Here is a 15,490-nt window from a genome sequence, read left to right as displayed (position 1 = left end):
GGCTATCCTCTACCTCCGCGTCTGGATAGAATAGACCTACAACTTCAACTCTGAAGGACTTATGTGCGATACATATTGTCAGTCTATCACCGCAGCCCCCAGATATGGATTTTCCTAAGAGATTTATAGATTGCGCGACCCAAAGCAAGACTTTTAGCAGCGGGAATCAAACTTGAAATGGGGCTCAACTACTAGCACGCCGATCCCAACTGAACCAATGCACGTTGGTATATTTTCAGTGTGAAATTTATTTATTTTCTACTTCTTTATTTATTTAACTCGAGAGTTCCATACTTTTGAGCGCCTCATATATTTTTAGTTACTTAGTGTTCACTAAATCAAGTTGGGATCTGATTAAGGTTTATCGGCAATCTTTACTTTCGTTTGTGAAATCACATGTTTGGATTGTAGATTTGTTTCAGTAAATAATTTACAAATCAACAATTTCAATCCAAAACACATTACGATTTCGATATGAGTTATCGAGATGTTCTCTGTGACATGTCGGTTTCTTGTTGGCTCAAAGTCGAAGCGCTGGAGGAAGTCGAAGCGCTGCAGGACCTCCTTCGGAATGTCACTCGGTATCAACGCTAAATATTATATTGGCCTCAAGTCCGGGCCCAGGCCCATAAAACCCGTTACGCTCTTTCTTCTTCTTCTTCTTCTTCCCGGATCATATAATCAAAACCGAAATCAAATCCTGCATATTTACACAGAGAGAGAGAGAGAGAGAGAGAGAGATGAGCAGGTCTCGCGTGGATGCGATTCTGTCCATGTTCGTTACGGTGCACCCTCACGAGACCTCAGCTCTGCTCCACTCCTCGGCTTCCTTCTTCTTCGTAAGCTCCACCGTTCCATTTCCAGCTTAATTCCACTCATTCCAATTCTCTGTGTATTTTTTTGGTGATTTGAGCTCAAAATTTTGATTCTTTAACGCAGATTTTGTGCGCTTACTTCGTGGTGCTTCCGCTTCGAGATGAAGGTGCAATCTCTTTAGGCCTATCGAACCTTCCGAGCCTATTTATAGGTTCTCTGCTTCTGACTTCCATTGCTGCACCACTCGCAACTCTCTTTTTCTCTTTGCCGAATGTTCCGAAAGGAAAGGTGTGTATGGACCTGTCAGAATGTACTGGCATTTCGAATTTCAGAGATGATTTTGGATTGAATTTTGAACTAAGCACATTGAATTTTAACTATGCAATTTGAAATTTTTAGATTTAATTTTTGTGGTAAAGCTTGATTCTTTGTATTAGAAGGTGAATTTTGAGTAGATGTTATTTATGTTTGATTACGTATCGCCCTGTAATACTTGCTTCTTGAAATTCCAGGCTTTGGTTTTAATGCACAGGTTTTTTAGTGTGTCACTTGTTGTGTTCTTTATTCTCTGGCATACTTCATCGGCTGGATATCCGCAGTCACAGTTGAAGGTGAAGTGAAATGATACATATGTATATTTTTAGGATTTTAGTGCTTTTGCACTTCAGAGATATGATTCTGGAGATTATTTTGTACTGAATGGCTCCATTGTCTGTATCTAGGGTACTGCCACATCCACGTCAGTAAATGAACGGAAGGGTGATGTTAATCAAGCTAGTACTGCATATCCCATAGGTTGGGAGCACCTTGATTGGTTCTATGTTTCTGTTCGAATTGGATTGTTTCTTTGGGTATGGATATATTTGAATATTCTTTTTCTCTTTTCAAAGTCTATTGAAGCTTGATTTGAAATTTTGAATATTGAAGAAAAAGAGGGTGAAATTGGCACCCCCTTTTTTGCACACCACACCCTCTTCTTCCTATTCTCATGCACATGTTCATTGAAAAACACATGAAAAATGGAAGAGGGGGTGACGCCAATTTCACTTCCCAAAAATAGTATCAAAAATTTATATAGTGATGAAACTTTGTTTCTTTTTGAAGATTTCTCTACTTAATCTAATTACAATTTCTTCAACTTGGGCTAGAGTAATCGATGTTATGGACAGTGAGGTATGTATCCTGCCACAAGAATTTGATGACAAATATAATTTTTTTGGAACGCGTTTAACTGTTCCATATTCAGTCAGGTTCCAGATTATTTGGTTTTATTGGTGCTGGAGCCACACTTGGACAGCTTTGTGGGTCATTGTTTGCCACCGGAATGGCTTTCTTGGGGCCATGTATGTTTGTTTATTCAATCTTTATGAATTTCTTACCCTCTCTCTGTGATGGATTTTAAACCATGAATTGGTGTTTTGCAGTTTTACTACTGTTTTCTGCTTTGCTGATGGAGTTTGCAGCACAGTCATCAAAAGGGATAACCCAGGATGTGCCCCATCTCCATGAGGAACTAACACCCATCAGGTTAGCTACATTATCAAAATTTCCTTTTCAATTGTTTAGCATGACATTCAATCAAGATTTAGTATGCTGGGTGTGAATTTGGATCTATTTTTGTCTTTCTAGGACGTGTAAACTGGGTTCTGGAACCTTGTTTCATGCTAAAACTAAGCATACAAGACCAAGAATTCTCTCTGCTACAATTTTGTAATGTTTCCATTTTTTCCATATTAAGTGCTTTATGAGCTATGACAATGAGAATCCATACATGCTCTTGTCTTGAAATGTTATTTCACAGGTTGCAATTTAGGTATGAAAATTAGCTAATAAAGGAGATTTATTGGCATGATAATACTTGTATCAGTAGTGTTAGATGTATGCTTGAACCTTTATAAACAATTGAAGTTGGCTTAATAGGAATTTCTTTGTTGATTGGTAGTTGGTTTTCTTTTAAGATTCTTTTAGTTTTTCCTTCAAATCATTGCCACTCCAAGTGGTTGGTTTTCTTATAAGCTTTCTTCTTCTTTTTTTTTTTTTTATGTATTGTGTTTCTTTTTGGTGTTAGAAAAGCTGAGCCTGATCAGCAGAACGAGCCTGATGGGCAAACCGTTCAAAATATCAAAGGAGTTTCTCCCAAGTCTTCTACTCCGGTGATGAAGCCTCAGCTTTGGGCCATCTTAGATGGATTTCGGCTTATATTGTCATCATCTTACTTATTGTATGTGTCTTTGTTCCTGTGGCTGAGTGCGGTTGTCTCTTCATTCTTTTATTTTCAGGTAGGAGTCACTCTATTATCACAGGGATCGAACTTAAATCTAATCAGCACCTCTTTGTCTGTCTGTCTGTCTCTCCTGACTTTATCTGTTTTTCTGTAACTGCAGAAAGTAAGTGTCATTGCCATGACTGTTACTAGTTCTCTTGGAAGAAGAAAATTGCTTGCCCAGATAAACAGCTTTATTGCTATTTTTATCCTCGCCGGACAACTTACCATAACGGTATGATATTCTTTGGATGAGCTTTTACAATAATTGGTGTTTGCCTTGTTTTTATTGTTGTAATCATTCGTATGCTATGCATAGTGTTTTGCTTCCTGAAAGCACACACGTCACTTAGCTAGTTCTTGTTTGCAGCTGCTTTTGAAATTGTCACTTTTCAGCCCTCAGAATTGAGTATGAGTATCCTATTTTTGTAGATTTCTGATGTCACTAAATTAAACAAAGAAAGCTAGTATCAGGCCTGAAGGACTTACGTCTGTCAAACCCAATACATGGTTCTGTTTCTAAATATGCCCAGACTGTGATTAAGTGGTTCTGTTTCTAGGAGTCCTAAAAATTAAAGATCCTTGAAACAATTAAGGGCTTTTAGAATCCTCAATTCTTGAATTTTGGTAGTAAATCCATGCAGTTATTGTATGTTGCTCTGAAAGTGCATTGTGAGTGATCTAATATATGGTTGAAATGTGCATTTACTTTCATGCAATGCCAGTAAATGTTTATGATGCATCTATTTGACATCATGTATTGGTATATATGTATATTCACTTTCTTGTGTTCTTGTGTTACTTTCACAGGGGCATTTTCTCACTGTTGTGGGAGTTACTACAGCTATTTGTTCTGCTCCAGTTGTTGCCTTCTCGAATTTGGTTGCAACTGCTATTTGGCCAACTTGGGTAGCCATTGCTATTTCTGAGACCCTGCGGAAGGTTTGTATTCTCAAACTTCCAGGTCCCATCTTTGCCCTTTTACATTATATCTTAAAACCTAATTGGTCCAAGGTGTTTGCATTTGATTTGTTAGATGGCCAATCAATATGAGAAAATTTGAAGTTTAATCTCACACTTTTTTGTTTTCTGTATTGTGCAGTTTGTTACATATGTTGTAGCCAGGCCTGGCAGAGAACTCCTATTTACTGTTGTCTCACAGGATGAAAAGTACAAAGCAAAGGTATGACATTCTAAGTTCTTTTCTGCAGAAAATCTTTTCCAACTTGGTGCTTGCCATTGGTTTCTTACTTTCCTAGTAAAGGCTCTAATCTCCATTGCATGCATGAGTCCCTGGGTGCTTTGCTATATAAAATAAAATTGAAGCCCCAAACAAGAGGCTTTGCTTTAGCCATTCCAGCCACTATGTATATTGCCTCTTTATCAGTCTTCTATTGCATCAATCGTGCCACACGCAGTTTTGAGCTAGTTTGAACCATGATTTCACAGATTACATGCTACTGCAGGTTTGCATTGATGTGTTTGTTCAAAGACTGGGAGATGCTACAGCAGCAGGAATGTACAAGCTACTTTTCAGCACTCTTAATGGGAGAGCATCAACTGTGTCTCTCTACGGCCTGCCTGTATGTGTCAATTTTCTTTGTCTTCATTAATATCTTTCCTTTTTCAGTTGGTTTATAAATTATGACCCTTTGAGCTTATTTTAACTCCTGCCCCTCCAAGTACGATGGGATAGGTGAATCCTGGGATCAATACCCGGTGGGTTTGAGTATATTCCGAGTGCCAAAACCTGTAACTCTGGTTTGGGATGTACAAATTGGATTCCCGACTTGTATCTGGCTCTTCGAGTATGCAGAGCATTCGTATTATTCTCGTGATTATTTCTCTCCAATAAAGAATAATGAGTGTATCCTATTTCGTTTTGGTCTTCTCCAGGTCTGTTTGCTGTGGATAGTGATTGCATTTCATTTAGGGCGCCGTCAAGCAGAACTTGCAAGGCTCCGGACACACTCCACTTCTTAATGGTTCCTTAGTGTTCTTTTGTCCGTTTTTACTTGTAAAGAAACTTATTTACGAGCTTTTAGGGATTTACAAGCAGTTTTGTTAGCTCTTGTAGATGTGACAGAATGGGCAGCACGCCATGCTGTTGTTGCCGGCCCCGTGGGATGCATACTAGTATATAGTCAATATTCAAATAACAGAGAATGTTACACCTGAGATGCCTACAATGTACACTGTTGTTTATATTCATAACCCAATTGCATGAGTAAATCAGCAACAAGAAAGTGCTAGCGGAATCGCATAACATGTTTAGCTTGCTATTTACCGTTGCTAGTTGCCAACTTCATCACTTGCAGTTTTCATAATAAAGGCAGCCTTTTATCATTATCATCATTTGGAACAGCTAGCATGACATGTTTAGCATATTCCGTTGATTGTTTAGTGGCACCAGAGATGGAGGGGAAGAAGATGCATTTTTCTTTAAATACTTGATCACTGTCAAGCTCAAGCATATATTTTTGTTTTGAGACCTCTAGTTTCCACTTCCCAGACCTTAACGGCTTGACCACTCACTTGTCCTCCATATTTTAAATATCAGAATCTAAACTACAAGAATCTCAACTTGAACTTGGATTAGATAGATAGATTGGTCATCACATGCTAGGCCACATGACATGGCCCTTTTATTTCTGCTGGTATTCTGCTGGCTTTGCCAACCCACTAGGGATTTGACTCAAAATTCAATTCCCATTTGCGATTGTTTAACCAAATTAGAAACAAAGGAAGAAGGATTATATGAGAATTAAGGAGGAAAAGCAATGATTGAGACAACATGTATTTTCCTCATAGAGAAAATGCTTAATTAGAAAGAGCTCAAAGAATAAAAAACAAAAATGGGTTCTCCACTGTCCCATTGAAGATGGACAAAGAAGACAGAAAAAAAGAGATGATAATATTGGTATATATAGTACTATTATTATGTTGATAAAGCATCTATAATTGATTTGAGTCTCTTCTATCTATTCTCTGATAAGATATTCAGTATGACGGTCAGATTATTGAGTTTTTCTAACCACCAAATTATAACTAGTCATATGTGCAGGTCTCTTAGTATTAGGCTTATTTTAGTATTACAGACTAAAAATAGAGGCAATATGAGTTTGAGATTTTGGAATAGAGGCTTTTGATTTGTTACTTGACAAGGCCGCCCTATCCAAGATATCATTCTCTTCTCCTCCTTCTAACCCCAACATCTGATATCAGATCCTATATAATATCGGATGAGATGCTAAGAAGCATCCTCTTTGTTTTTTTTGTTCTTGGAATTAAAATTTAGAAAGAAAAAAAGGCCATGAAAGTTCACCTGCCTAATGTGACATGCTTTAGTAGTATTGGGGGTCTACCACTTTATTGGGATATTTTTGAGTGCATGATTCAATTAGTGGCCTAACTTCATTAGCTTCAAAGAGATGGGGGGAAAGATAGTGTTAATTTATTTTGTAGGGTTTATCCTTTCCTTTCCAACTAAAGAAAAAAATCAAATGAGTTCCATGATGCGCATTCTCTTGATTGTCATGTCAGTCGTGTAGCCCTCATTCTATTGTTAAGTTTTAACTACTATTCTTATCCCTAAACCACGACAAAGCGTCATTGCCAAGCAAACTCATGCCTTCACACATTGAAGGAAAAGATATACGTCTCACCAGTAATAGATTCAGGAATTAAAATCTAGGTGGGCTTTAATTTAATTTTTTTTTTTTTTTTGGTAAACCTTAACGGTACAAGGGAATTTTGGCATCAGTCTAGCACTCTAGCCTTATGTTACATATGAAATACAAAAGTCGATCATAATAATCCAATATATGAAAGAAATGTTATGCTATTGACAGTTTATGCTTGGTCTTCTTGGTCGGAGGGAACTTGGGTTGTCTAATTTGTCTCACTTGTGTTCAAGTTATCAGTCTTACGGTCTATATATATGTGAATATCTCAAAAATCTTGGATACGCTTAAACCCACTCAAAACATGGCTGGATCCGCCCATGCGTCTCTCTATTCCTAGTCTCTTGCAATCACACATAACCACTTTCATTGCTAATTCCTTACTCTCACCTCTGGTTGTTAAATAGATCATATGCTCAAGTTTAATGCGGGTTACTTCTATATTCTTTGACGAACTCTGATTTGTACAAATACTGTTCGAGATTTTATTTCACCCGTTTATATTCAAAAAATGTTACTAATTCATATATATATATATATATATATATATATATGCTCGTTTATCTTTATACTCATCTAAATAACTACTATATATTTAACAGAGAATGAGAAATGTATGGATCTTTTGGTTGGTTTTATATGTATCAACTGGAAGCAACAGCTGGGGGGATCGATTGACAGAGGTTTGGGATATTTTAACCAACTTGTACTTGCACATCAAATCAGCTTTCACTAACCAAAGCCAAAAGGAAAGCCGAAAGAGGCTTTGTCCTGCACTGCTTGCTTTCAAAACACCCAAATATATGTTTGTTTATAGAATTATGTATGCAGAACTGTGGAGTGGAGTGGAGTCACAAAACAAGACCTGACCTCCTAGTTCTTCCTGGCCATTCAAAGTTGAAAGTCCCACATCCATGGATGAATGAATGAATGAATGAATGAATCAGATGAAAAGTGCCACATTATAACCATGGGAAAAATTAAAATGTGGGCCCCCAAAAAATAATACCAAGATTTGATTTCTCTTATTGTCTCATCATTTGAAGTGCATTCTTTTTCTTTTTGTCTAAAGTCTGTTGGGATTTCAGTGAGACTAATGGTATCATTAAGGACCAAGAAATTAAGGTGTTTCTTTAGATTAAGCAATATCCCACTTAATCTTGTCTCAACATTGCTTGGGAGGCTTCAATACTCGATCATCTGACTAATTGAGATGCACGAACATTGTCGAGTGCTGATCAATATATATACATGATCCACCTACAACCACGATTGTCATCCATTATTCACACGATTAAAGCAATTGATAAATTTGTAATGAACATCATAAATTATAAAACCGAAGCAAAAAGAAATTATTTAATCATTTAACAATTATAGATCAAAATAGGATATCCATTTATTTGTTTTAGTTTTGCGAGCTTGAACACAAACACATAATTAAATGTACTACATATTCATATTTATTTGATCTTTTTCCGGTCATGACCTTCAATTAAAGGACTTCAAAATTAGTAAATTAGACTTATGCAATCGCATGAAAGAACTAATTAACTATAAAACACTTCCAAATAATTATATATACCAAATCGATCAGAACACAAATGTGAATCTCTCCAAACGCGCGTGCTAGTAGATATGGCATGATGCATTATACAAGTGGACAAACAAACCTACGTCCAAGCAGGATCAGCCTAGCTAATGATAACTGATATACCATCAATTCTATCTGAAATTAAAGACATGGCTAACCTGCATTATTCAAGTGTGTGCCATCATTTTCCCTTAAATTAACATACAATTAGAAGAATTTAGCAGTCAACTTTGTCTTAATTAGCGTTTTTATTATCACATAGTAGGGCAGTGGTGGCCGACCTATTTCAACAATTCAACATAAAAAAATTAGAAATGACTGGATATTTCGAATCCCTCTGGATTTATTCCTTCGTGGTTGTCATAATCATGTAAAGGAAAATTTTTACATTACCATTCACATATATAATACCAACAGAAAGCAGCTAAGTATAATGGTATCCAGCTAAACTATCCATCTTAATTTGTTAATCAATTGTTATAATCTTTTTACAAATGGAATTAGGTATATATCAATTCCTCATGAAAAGTTCATCACGGATAAAACATTTTAGGTGACTATTGCATGCAAAAGTCATGCTGTGTTTTCAACATCAAAATTATAGTGCAGAAGGAAGAAAATGATCTTGCTGAAGATATAGAAATTATTATACAGAAAAGAAGACACCAACTCGAGGCCAGTTCATTTACGACTCGATCTGTTTGGGGCATGTTGCCATATTTAATATAACAGTACGTAGCCATATGCAAGTATCAGAGAGATCGATATAACTAGTAATTTGGCCACATAGTGTTCCAGTCCATGGAGGTGAGTAGATGGAGCATTCAATTCTGAAAACCACTATGCCCTGACCAAGAAGGACACTCCTCTCGTGAAGTTGTCACCACCAATAATTGAAGAGTGGTTTTTCGCTTACACGCTATGGACTTGAATATTCAACTATATATGATTAATGACTAATGAGCTAGGTGAAGAAAGAAGGGTATCCCTTTCTAAAAATAATTATAATAAAAAAAGGGTTTTTTATATAATTATAAATAAAAAAAAGGGTATCCCTTTCTAAAAAAAAGGTTTTTTTTTTTTGGCTAAAAGATCGTGGATAGGAGAGGAAAAAGTCTCCCTATCACACCATTTTATTAATCAAAGAAGAAGAGCGAAGGAGGGGGACCAAAACTAAAACCTCCTAACAAAAACAAACAACAGACTAACTAAAACGAAATTGAGGCAGACCTCTAATGTCACTATTACAATACGACACGATAAAAGGTGGAGGATCATCCCACCACACCAAATTAGAACAAGACATACCATGATTTGCCAACGCATCAGCTATCTTATTTCCTTCCCGAAAAATATGAGAAGCTCGAAAGTTCATCTGAGAGATTTTGTATAAGCAATTCAACCAACGAACTCGAAGAGACCAAGGGACGAGAGAATGTGTACTTGTTTAGTATGTTATTTGATGATTGATGTACCGTTTGTATTCTCCCTCTGTTTGCAAGGGCTATTTATGAGGAAATTTAGTCGAATTAGAGAATGCTTACTGAAATAGAGAAGTGATGAACTAAGAACAAGTTGTATGAATGTTGGAATAAATTACCTACTCCAATTACATCTACTTGTTGAATGAAAGGGAAAATTTAGTGATGAGGCCTGTATATTAGTAAACGCATGATCGAGAACTTATTAATCAGAATATACTCTATTTCGGTACTACTCATTACGTGTAGGGATTAGAGTTTAGTTGTTTGATTTTTCATCATCTCTATATATTGTAATTTTTTTCCTTCATAAGATAACCTAAAAGGATCAGCGATCTTGATAACTGTATCAAATATAATATATGTACGTAGACTGGAAATGGTTAAGTTTGAAAATTTATCTGAAACCTTTTCAGAGATCGAGTGAGTAGGTGTGTGTAGAAACACACAAACTAATCTTAGTTTGCATGAAGTATCATGATGCAAACTTTTGGCCGGTTAGATGGTTTTGTTTATTAACAATTTAACAGCTTGTGATTACATGGCTCCAGCTGCACACTGTTGACACAAGGCACCAATGTGCATTATTAAGCATGCAGATGAGAAGATTCTTATGTATGTAGTATAATTGAGGTAGATTCTTAGGGTAATTTGGTCTAAATTACTTAATTAGTCTATGGTTGTAGTTGAATATAAACCCTAGCTACGTATGAGTTATAATATCCCCAATTCCCAAGCATGTTTTTATATTTGTCAAAGTCGTATGGGAGAGAGTGGTATCGAAGTAGGCTACTTGCTAAGAAAAATAACTGAGGACAAGTTTTGTATTCATTTCAGACAACAATTTTCCGAAGAACAAGTCAACTTCGGATTCGACCTCACCATGTAGAAATTTGTCTCTATCAGGAATTAGTTTAAAATTCACGAAACAATTTTCTCCACACATTTTAATCAAGTCTATGAAACAATAGAATAGTTGCTATCTATGCCCTGGAAAATAGCCTCAAGCTATAGAAAGTCACCCACGATCTTTATCAATTTTGCTTGGATGAATGACCTAGTTCTGCAAATTTAATTCAACTCCGACGCTCTAGGAGTACCAATTGCGTACGGGTCTAAGTGGATTTTGGTCTCTATTTTAATTCATAGTTGAATTTCAAAGTTTTTGAAAGAACAAAACTGCTTATCCATTGTTCACACTTGACACCACAGTTCACAGTTTCACACGCACACACAAAACCCTAGAAATGACATTTGCATTACCAAAAAGTTCGTCATGCATATATATTTCTGGCTTCTACCAATTTTTCTTTCTCAATTGACAAATATGTCGCAATTTTATTTCATATTTGGAGAAATATATGATCCTCCTAATTTGACCAAGATAATATTCCTTTTATTTTCTTTGCTATATATCTGGTAAATAAGAATTAATGGAAATGTTGGCCAGATGATAATTTCCTACTATATCAATACATTGTAAATCTTTTCTTCTTTTTTTTTTTTTTTTTTTTGGGTCGAAGAAGCACATGCTAATGTTTTGTTCATGTTTGTTGCTTCTGGTTGGTGCATTTGGCCCTCATCTGTACCAAAGAAAAAACATGCATGCATGTTCCTCCAACAAGCGTCATGTAATTAAGTAGAACAGTATTTATTTTTTTGAAATAAAGTAGAACAGTATTATACAGTACCGATTCAATACTTAACTTATATATTGATACGTTCTTTCTCGAAATGTTTGCAAATAACAAGATATCGAGTTTTGCATTGAATGCATTTTAACAATTGAGCACAAAGTGAAATATTGATTCGCCTTTTATTAAATAATACTGTGTTTGCAGTACTTTAAATGGCATATGCCTATTCTTTTTTTTTTCTTTTTTTTTTGATCGGGTTAGTTGTTAGTAACTCACACACCTATGCAGTGGTATTTCAGCGTCAGGACACCTGCACCGACATTGCGGCGAAAGCCTGGCAAAGCTAGACTAATCCACTGCACCGCAGACGCACGAACCCAAAGGGTCCCTCAAATCTGTTGGCCACGGGATGGAGCTGGGATTCAAACGCTAGACCTGGGGGTTCCAGACTAGGCCATTCGACCAACACACCACACCACGTGGTTGCATATGCCTATTCTTAAAAGGTGCATCTCTGTTAACGTCCCTAATTAAGAAAACAGAAAACTTTAACAAATGAGGTGGGTGTTACAATAATAGAAATGGTAACAATGTTGCTTATGGAATAGCAAGCTGTTTAAACATGCTGGCGTTTGTCACATTTCTTACAAACCTTGAAAGTGTAAAGTGACTGATCTCCTTGCTCACTATGCATTCGTGGGGTTTTGATGCTTGGTGTGGCATTGGTACGGTTCACCTTGGCTACGAGTGTATATTGAGCGTCATCAAAAGTTTTAGTGATGTTACACTTTGTCATATTTTATTCCATATAATATGAAAATCGTATGGAAGCGAAATATTAATATTTATGTAATACTATAAAAATTCTATAAAAAGAAAGACCCTAATTTATACTCATTGGATTTTGATTCTATCATTTAAAAAATTTACAAATTCATGGATCAAGTTTTGCTACAAATCAATTTAGAGAAACTATTTACAAAGAGAGTCAAAATGAGAATCATAGCCTAGTAAGGTTTTCCCAGATACTTTTTTCCACATTAAAAAAGAAGATCCCTCTCCTCTTGGAATCTCTCCCTTTATACGCAAGTAAGTCACTAATCCTCCATCTTCTTCCCCCTACCCCATCTCCATCTACATCCCCAATTACTATATATATATACAGAAACCCACCACTGTCACACACGGTCATCATCATATATCACAACCCTCAAGAGACCTCCACGTACCAATGGTCATGGAGGCTCCTCCGCCGGCTGCGAAGCCCAGTCACTTAACTCGGCTCAACACCTACGTCGCCAAGAGCCGCGTCGGCAAGCGCTTCAAACTCACCGAGCGCAACTCAACCTTCACCACCGAGCTCCGCGCCGGTACCGCCACGTTTCTCACCATGGCATACATCCTGGCCGTCAACGCCTCCATCCTCACCGACTCCGGCGGCACCTGCTCCGTCTCCGACTGCATCCCCCTCTGCTCCGACTCCTCCCTATCCTCCGTCAACAACTGCACTGGAACAGTCATCCAACCCGATGAGTCATGCAAATTCGATCCGGTCAACCCCGGCTACACCGCCTGCCTTGACCGCGTCCGGAAAGACCTCATCGTTGCCACCGTGGCCTCCTCCCTCGTCGGTTGCCTAATCATGGGCGCATTCGCCAACCTGCCTCTCGCCTTGGCCCCCGGAATGGGCACCAACGCCTACTTCGCCTACACCGTCGTCGGGTTTCACGGATCAGGCAACGTCTCATACCAGAGCGCCTTGGCAGCCGTTTTCATGGAAGGCCTTATTTTCCTCTTAATTTCCGCAATTGGACTCCGCGCTCAACTCGCCAAATTGATCCCCAAACCCGTCCGGATCAGCTCCTCCGCAGGCATCGGCCTCTTCCTCGCCTTCATCGGCCTGCAGTCCAACCAGGGAATCGGACTCGTCGGCTACAGCTCCTCTACTCTCGTCACGCTCGGAGCCTGCCCAGCCTCCAAGCGCGTGTCGCTCGCGCCAGTAGTAACGGCCGCGAACGGCACCGTCAGCCTGCTGGCTGGCGGCACCGTCTCGGGTGACATATTCTGCACCCAAGGCCGCATGGAGAGCCCCACATTCTGGCTAGGGATTGTCGGCTTCGTCATCATCGCCTACTGCCTCGTCAAAAACATCAAGGGCGCGATGATCTACGGCATCGTCTTCGTCACGGCCGTCTCGTGGTTCCGTAACACAGAAGTAACGGCGTTCCCCAACACCGCCGCCGGCGACACCGCCTACGAGTATTTCAAAAAAGTCTTCGACGTACATACGATCCAAACCACGGCGGGGGCCCTCAGCTTCAAGAGCTTCGGCAAAGGGTATTTCTGGGAAGCCCTAATTACGTTCCTGTACGTAGACATACTGGACACGACGGGTACCCTCTACTCCATGGCCCGTTTCGCAGGGTTCATGGACCAGGACGGTAATTTCGAAGGTCAATACTTCGCCTTCATGTCCGACGCCACGTCGATCGTGGTGGGGTCCTTGCTCGGCACGTCACCGGTGACGACGTTTATCGAGTCGTCGACTGGGATAAGAGAAGGCGGGCGGACTGGACTGACGGCGCTGACGGCGGCGGGGTACTTTTTCTTTGCGTTATTCTTCACGCCGTTATTGGCTTCCATTCCGGCTTGGGCGGTGGGCCCGCCGCTGATATTGGTAGGCGTGCTGATGATGAAGTCGGTGGTGGAGATAGAGTGGGATGATATGAGGCAGGCGATACCGGCGTTTGTGACTTTGATACTGATGCCGTTGACTTACTCAATAGCCTATGGTTTGATTGGTGGCATTGGGACCTTTATTGTTCTGCACCTGTGGGATTGGAGCAGAGAACTTTTGGTCAAGCTGGGAGTTTTGAAAGGTGAAGAAGAGGAAGAAGAAGCTGTTGGGTCCAACGGGGTGGTGCATGATCATTCCAAACAAGACCAAACTTCAAAAGTACTTGAGCTTGAAGTTTAGCTTTTTCCATTTTTTTATTTTTATTTTTTACTTTGGTAAGTGATTAATTTTCGATTCATAAACGTAAATACTTACATATTGTTTAACTCTGTTTTCATTTTTTTTTTTGCTTTTGTGACCCGGATGCATGTATTGTCTGAATCTGGAGGGTCGTTTTTATTATGAATCGGTACATGACATACTTTAGAATTCAGTTCAGTTTATAACACCTTTCATGCTTTACGGTCGCTGAACTTTGTTTATCCAAGATCTACATATGACATATTTCATGCTTTAGAGTTTTAGACTTGTACAGTTTTTTCGCTTTGTTTCTTTTGATGGGTTCCTGTATTGGTTAAGATAGACCGGACAATGTGAAAGAAGAAGCTCTCTATATCTTTTTCATTCTTATCTTTTTGTTTGTGGCCCATTGAAGTTTTTTATCCTCAAGTCTCAAGACCTTATTATCTGACCCAGATGTCATTTTCTTCTTCTTTGTAATTGGTTATGGTACTAACTAAGACTAAACAATGGAAAACAAGAAAAGCATAAAGTATACATTTTTATTGCCAAGATAAGATCAATGACATAAAGTATAGTAAACGAAGCAAATAAAGGTACATTGGTATTGGCCAGTATCCAGTCCATAAGGACAACCAGGACATGAAGTAGAATCAAACTTCAGATTCAGAATAACAACTGATTCTCATGTCAAGATCTGGAAAAAGTTGCATACATATACTTCTGGCTTTGAATTGGCCCATATGAAGACCACAACTCACAAGGTTCTTCGAGGCAGGATTTAGTGGGGGAATTCTGACCTGTCCATTTGTGTTGTTCTAGTGGGGATTTAACTGATTGCACCAAAAGCACCAGAACTCTCTTCTGGTTTTTTCTTTGTACATAATAATAGACATAGTCAGAACTTGGTGAACATGATTGGCTGGTTAAGCTGGTCTAATTGACAGATGATCAATATTCTTTTTGCTATCGATCATAACCATAATTCTGCAGTGGGATTAAAGAAAGGTAAAATGAGAAGGGGCAAAGCTGAGTTGAG

At 38.5% G+C, this 15,490-nt stretch overlaps 2 protein-coding genes across 4 annotated transcripts; both read left to right on the top strand.

Moving 5' to 3' along the window:
• The first annotated feature begins 91 nt into the window (after positions 1-91).
• Positions 92-5,257, top strand: LOC133717277 (uncharacterized). Of its 3 annotated transcripts, XM_062143963.1 has the most exons (15): positions 92-227; positions 527-839; positions 940-1,104; positions 1,329-1,427; positions 1,539-1,667; positions 1,921-1,989; positions 2,063-2,159; positions 2,241-2,343; positions 2,885-3,095; positions 3,201-3,314; positions 3,890-4,021; positions 4,182-4,262; positions 4,546-4,662; positions 4,763-4,887; positions 4,976-5,257. In XM_062143963.1, the coding sequence occupies exons 2-15, from the start codon at positions 741-743 to the stop codon at positions 4,992-4,994; spliced, it is 1,560 nt and encodes a 519-aa protein (XP_061999947.1). In that variant the 5' UTR covers positions 92-227; positions 527-740; the 3' UTR covers positions 4,995-5,257. The 3 variants fall into 3 exon arrangements, with proteins under 3 accessions (XP_061999947.1, XP_061999948.1, XP_061999949.1); XM_062143964.1 differs by lacking the exons at positions 92-227; positions 4,763-4,887 and having other exon boundaries at positions 596-839; XM_062143965.1 differs by lacking the exons at positions 92-227; positions 527-839 and having other exon boundaries at positions 946-1,104; positions 1,349-1,427.
• Positions 5,258-12,516: 7,259 nt separating this feature from the next.
• Positions 12,517-14,843, top strand: LOC133714122 (adenine/guanine permease AZG1). The gene has a single exon (XM_062140201.1). The coding sequence runs from the start codon at positions 12,706-12,708 to the stop codon at positions 14,449-14,451; it is 1,746 nt and encodes a 581-aa protein (XP_061996185.1). The 5' UTR covers positions 12,517-12,705; the 3' UTR covers positions 14,452-14,843.
• The last annotated feature ends 647 nt before the right edge of the window (positions 14,844-15,490 follow it).

The sequence above is a fragment of the Rosa rugosa genome, chromosome 6 (genome assembly GCF_958449725.1).
Source record: "Rosa rugosa chromosome 6, drRosRugo1.1, whole genome shotgun sequence".
In the NCBI taxonomy this organism is placed as follows: Eukaryota; Viridiplantae; Streptophyta; class Magnoliopsida; order Rosales; family Rosaceae; genus Rosa; species Rosa rugosa.
Note: the sequence above shows the minus strand (reverse complement) of the source record. Positions and strands in the feature narration are given on the sequence as shown.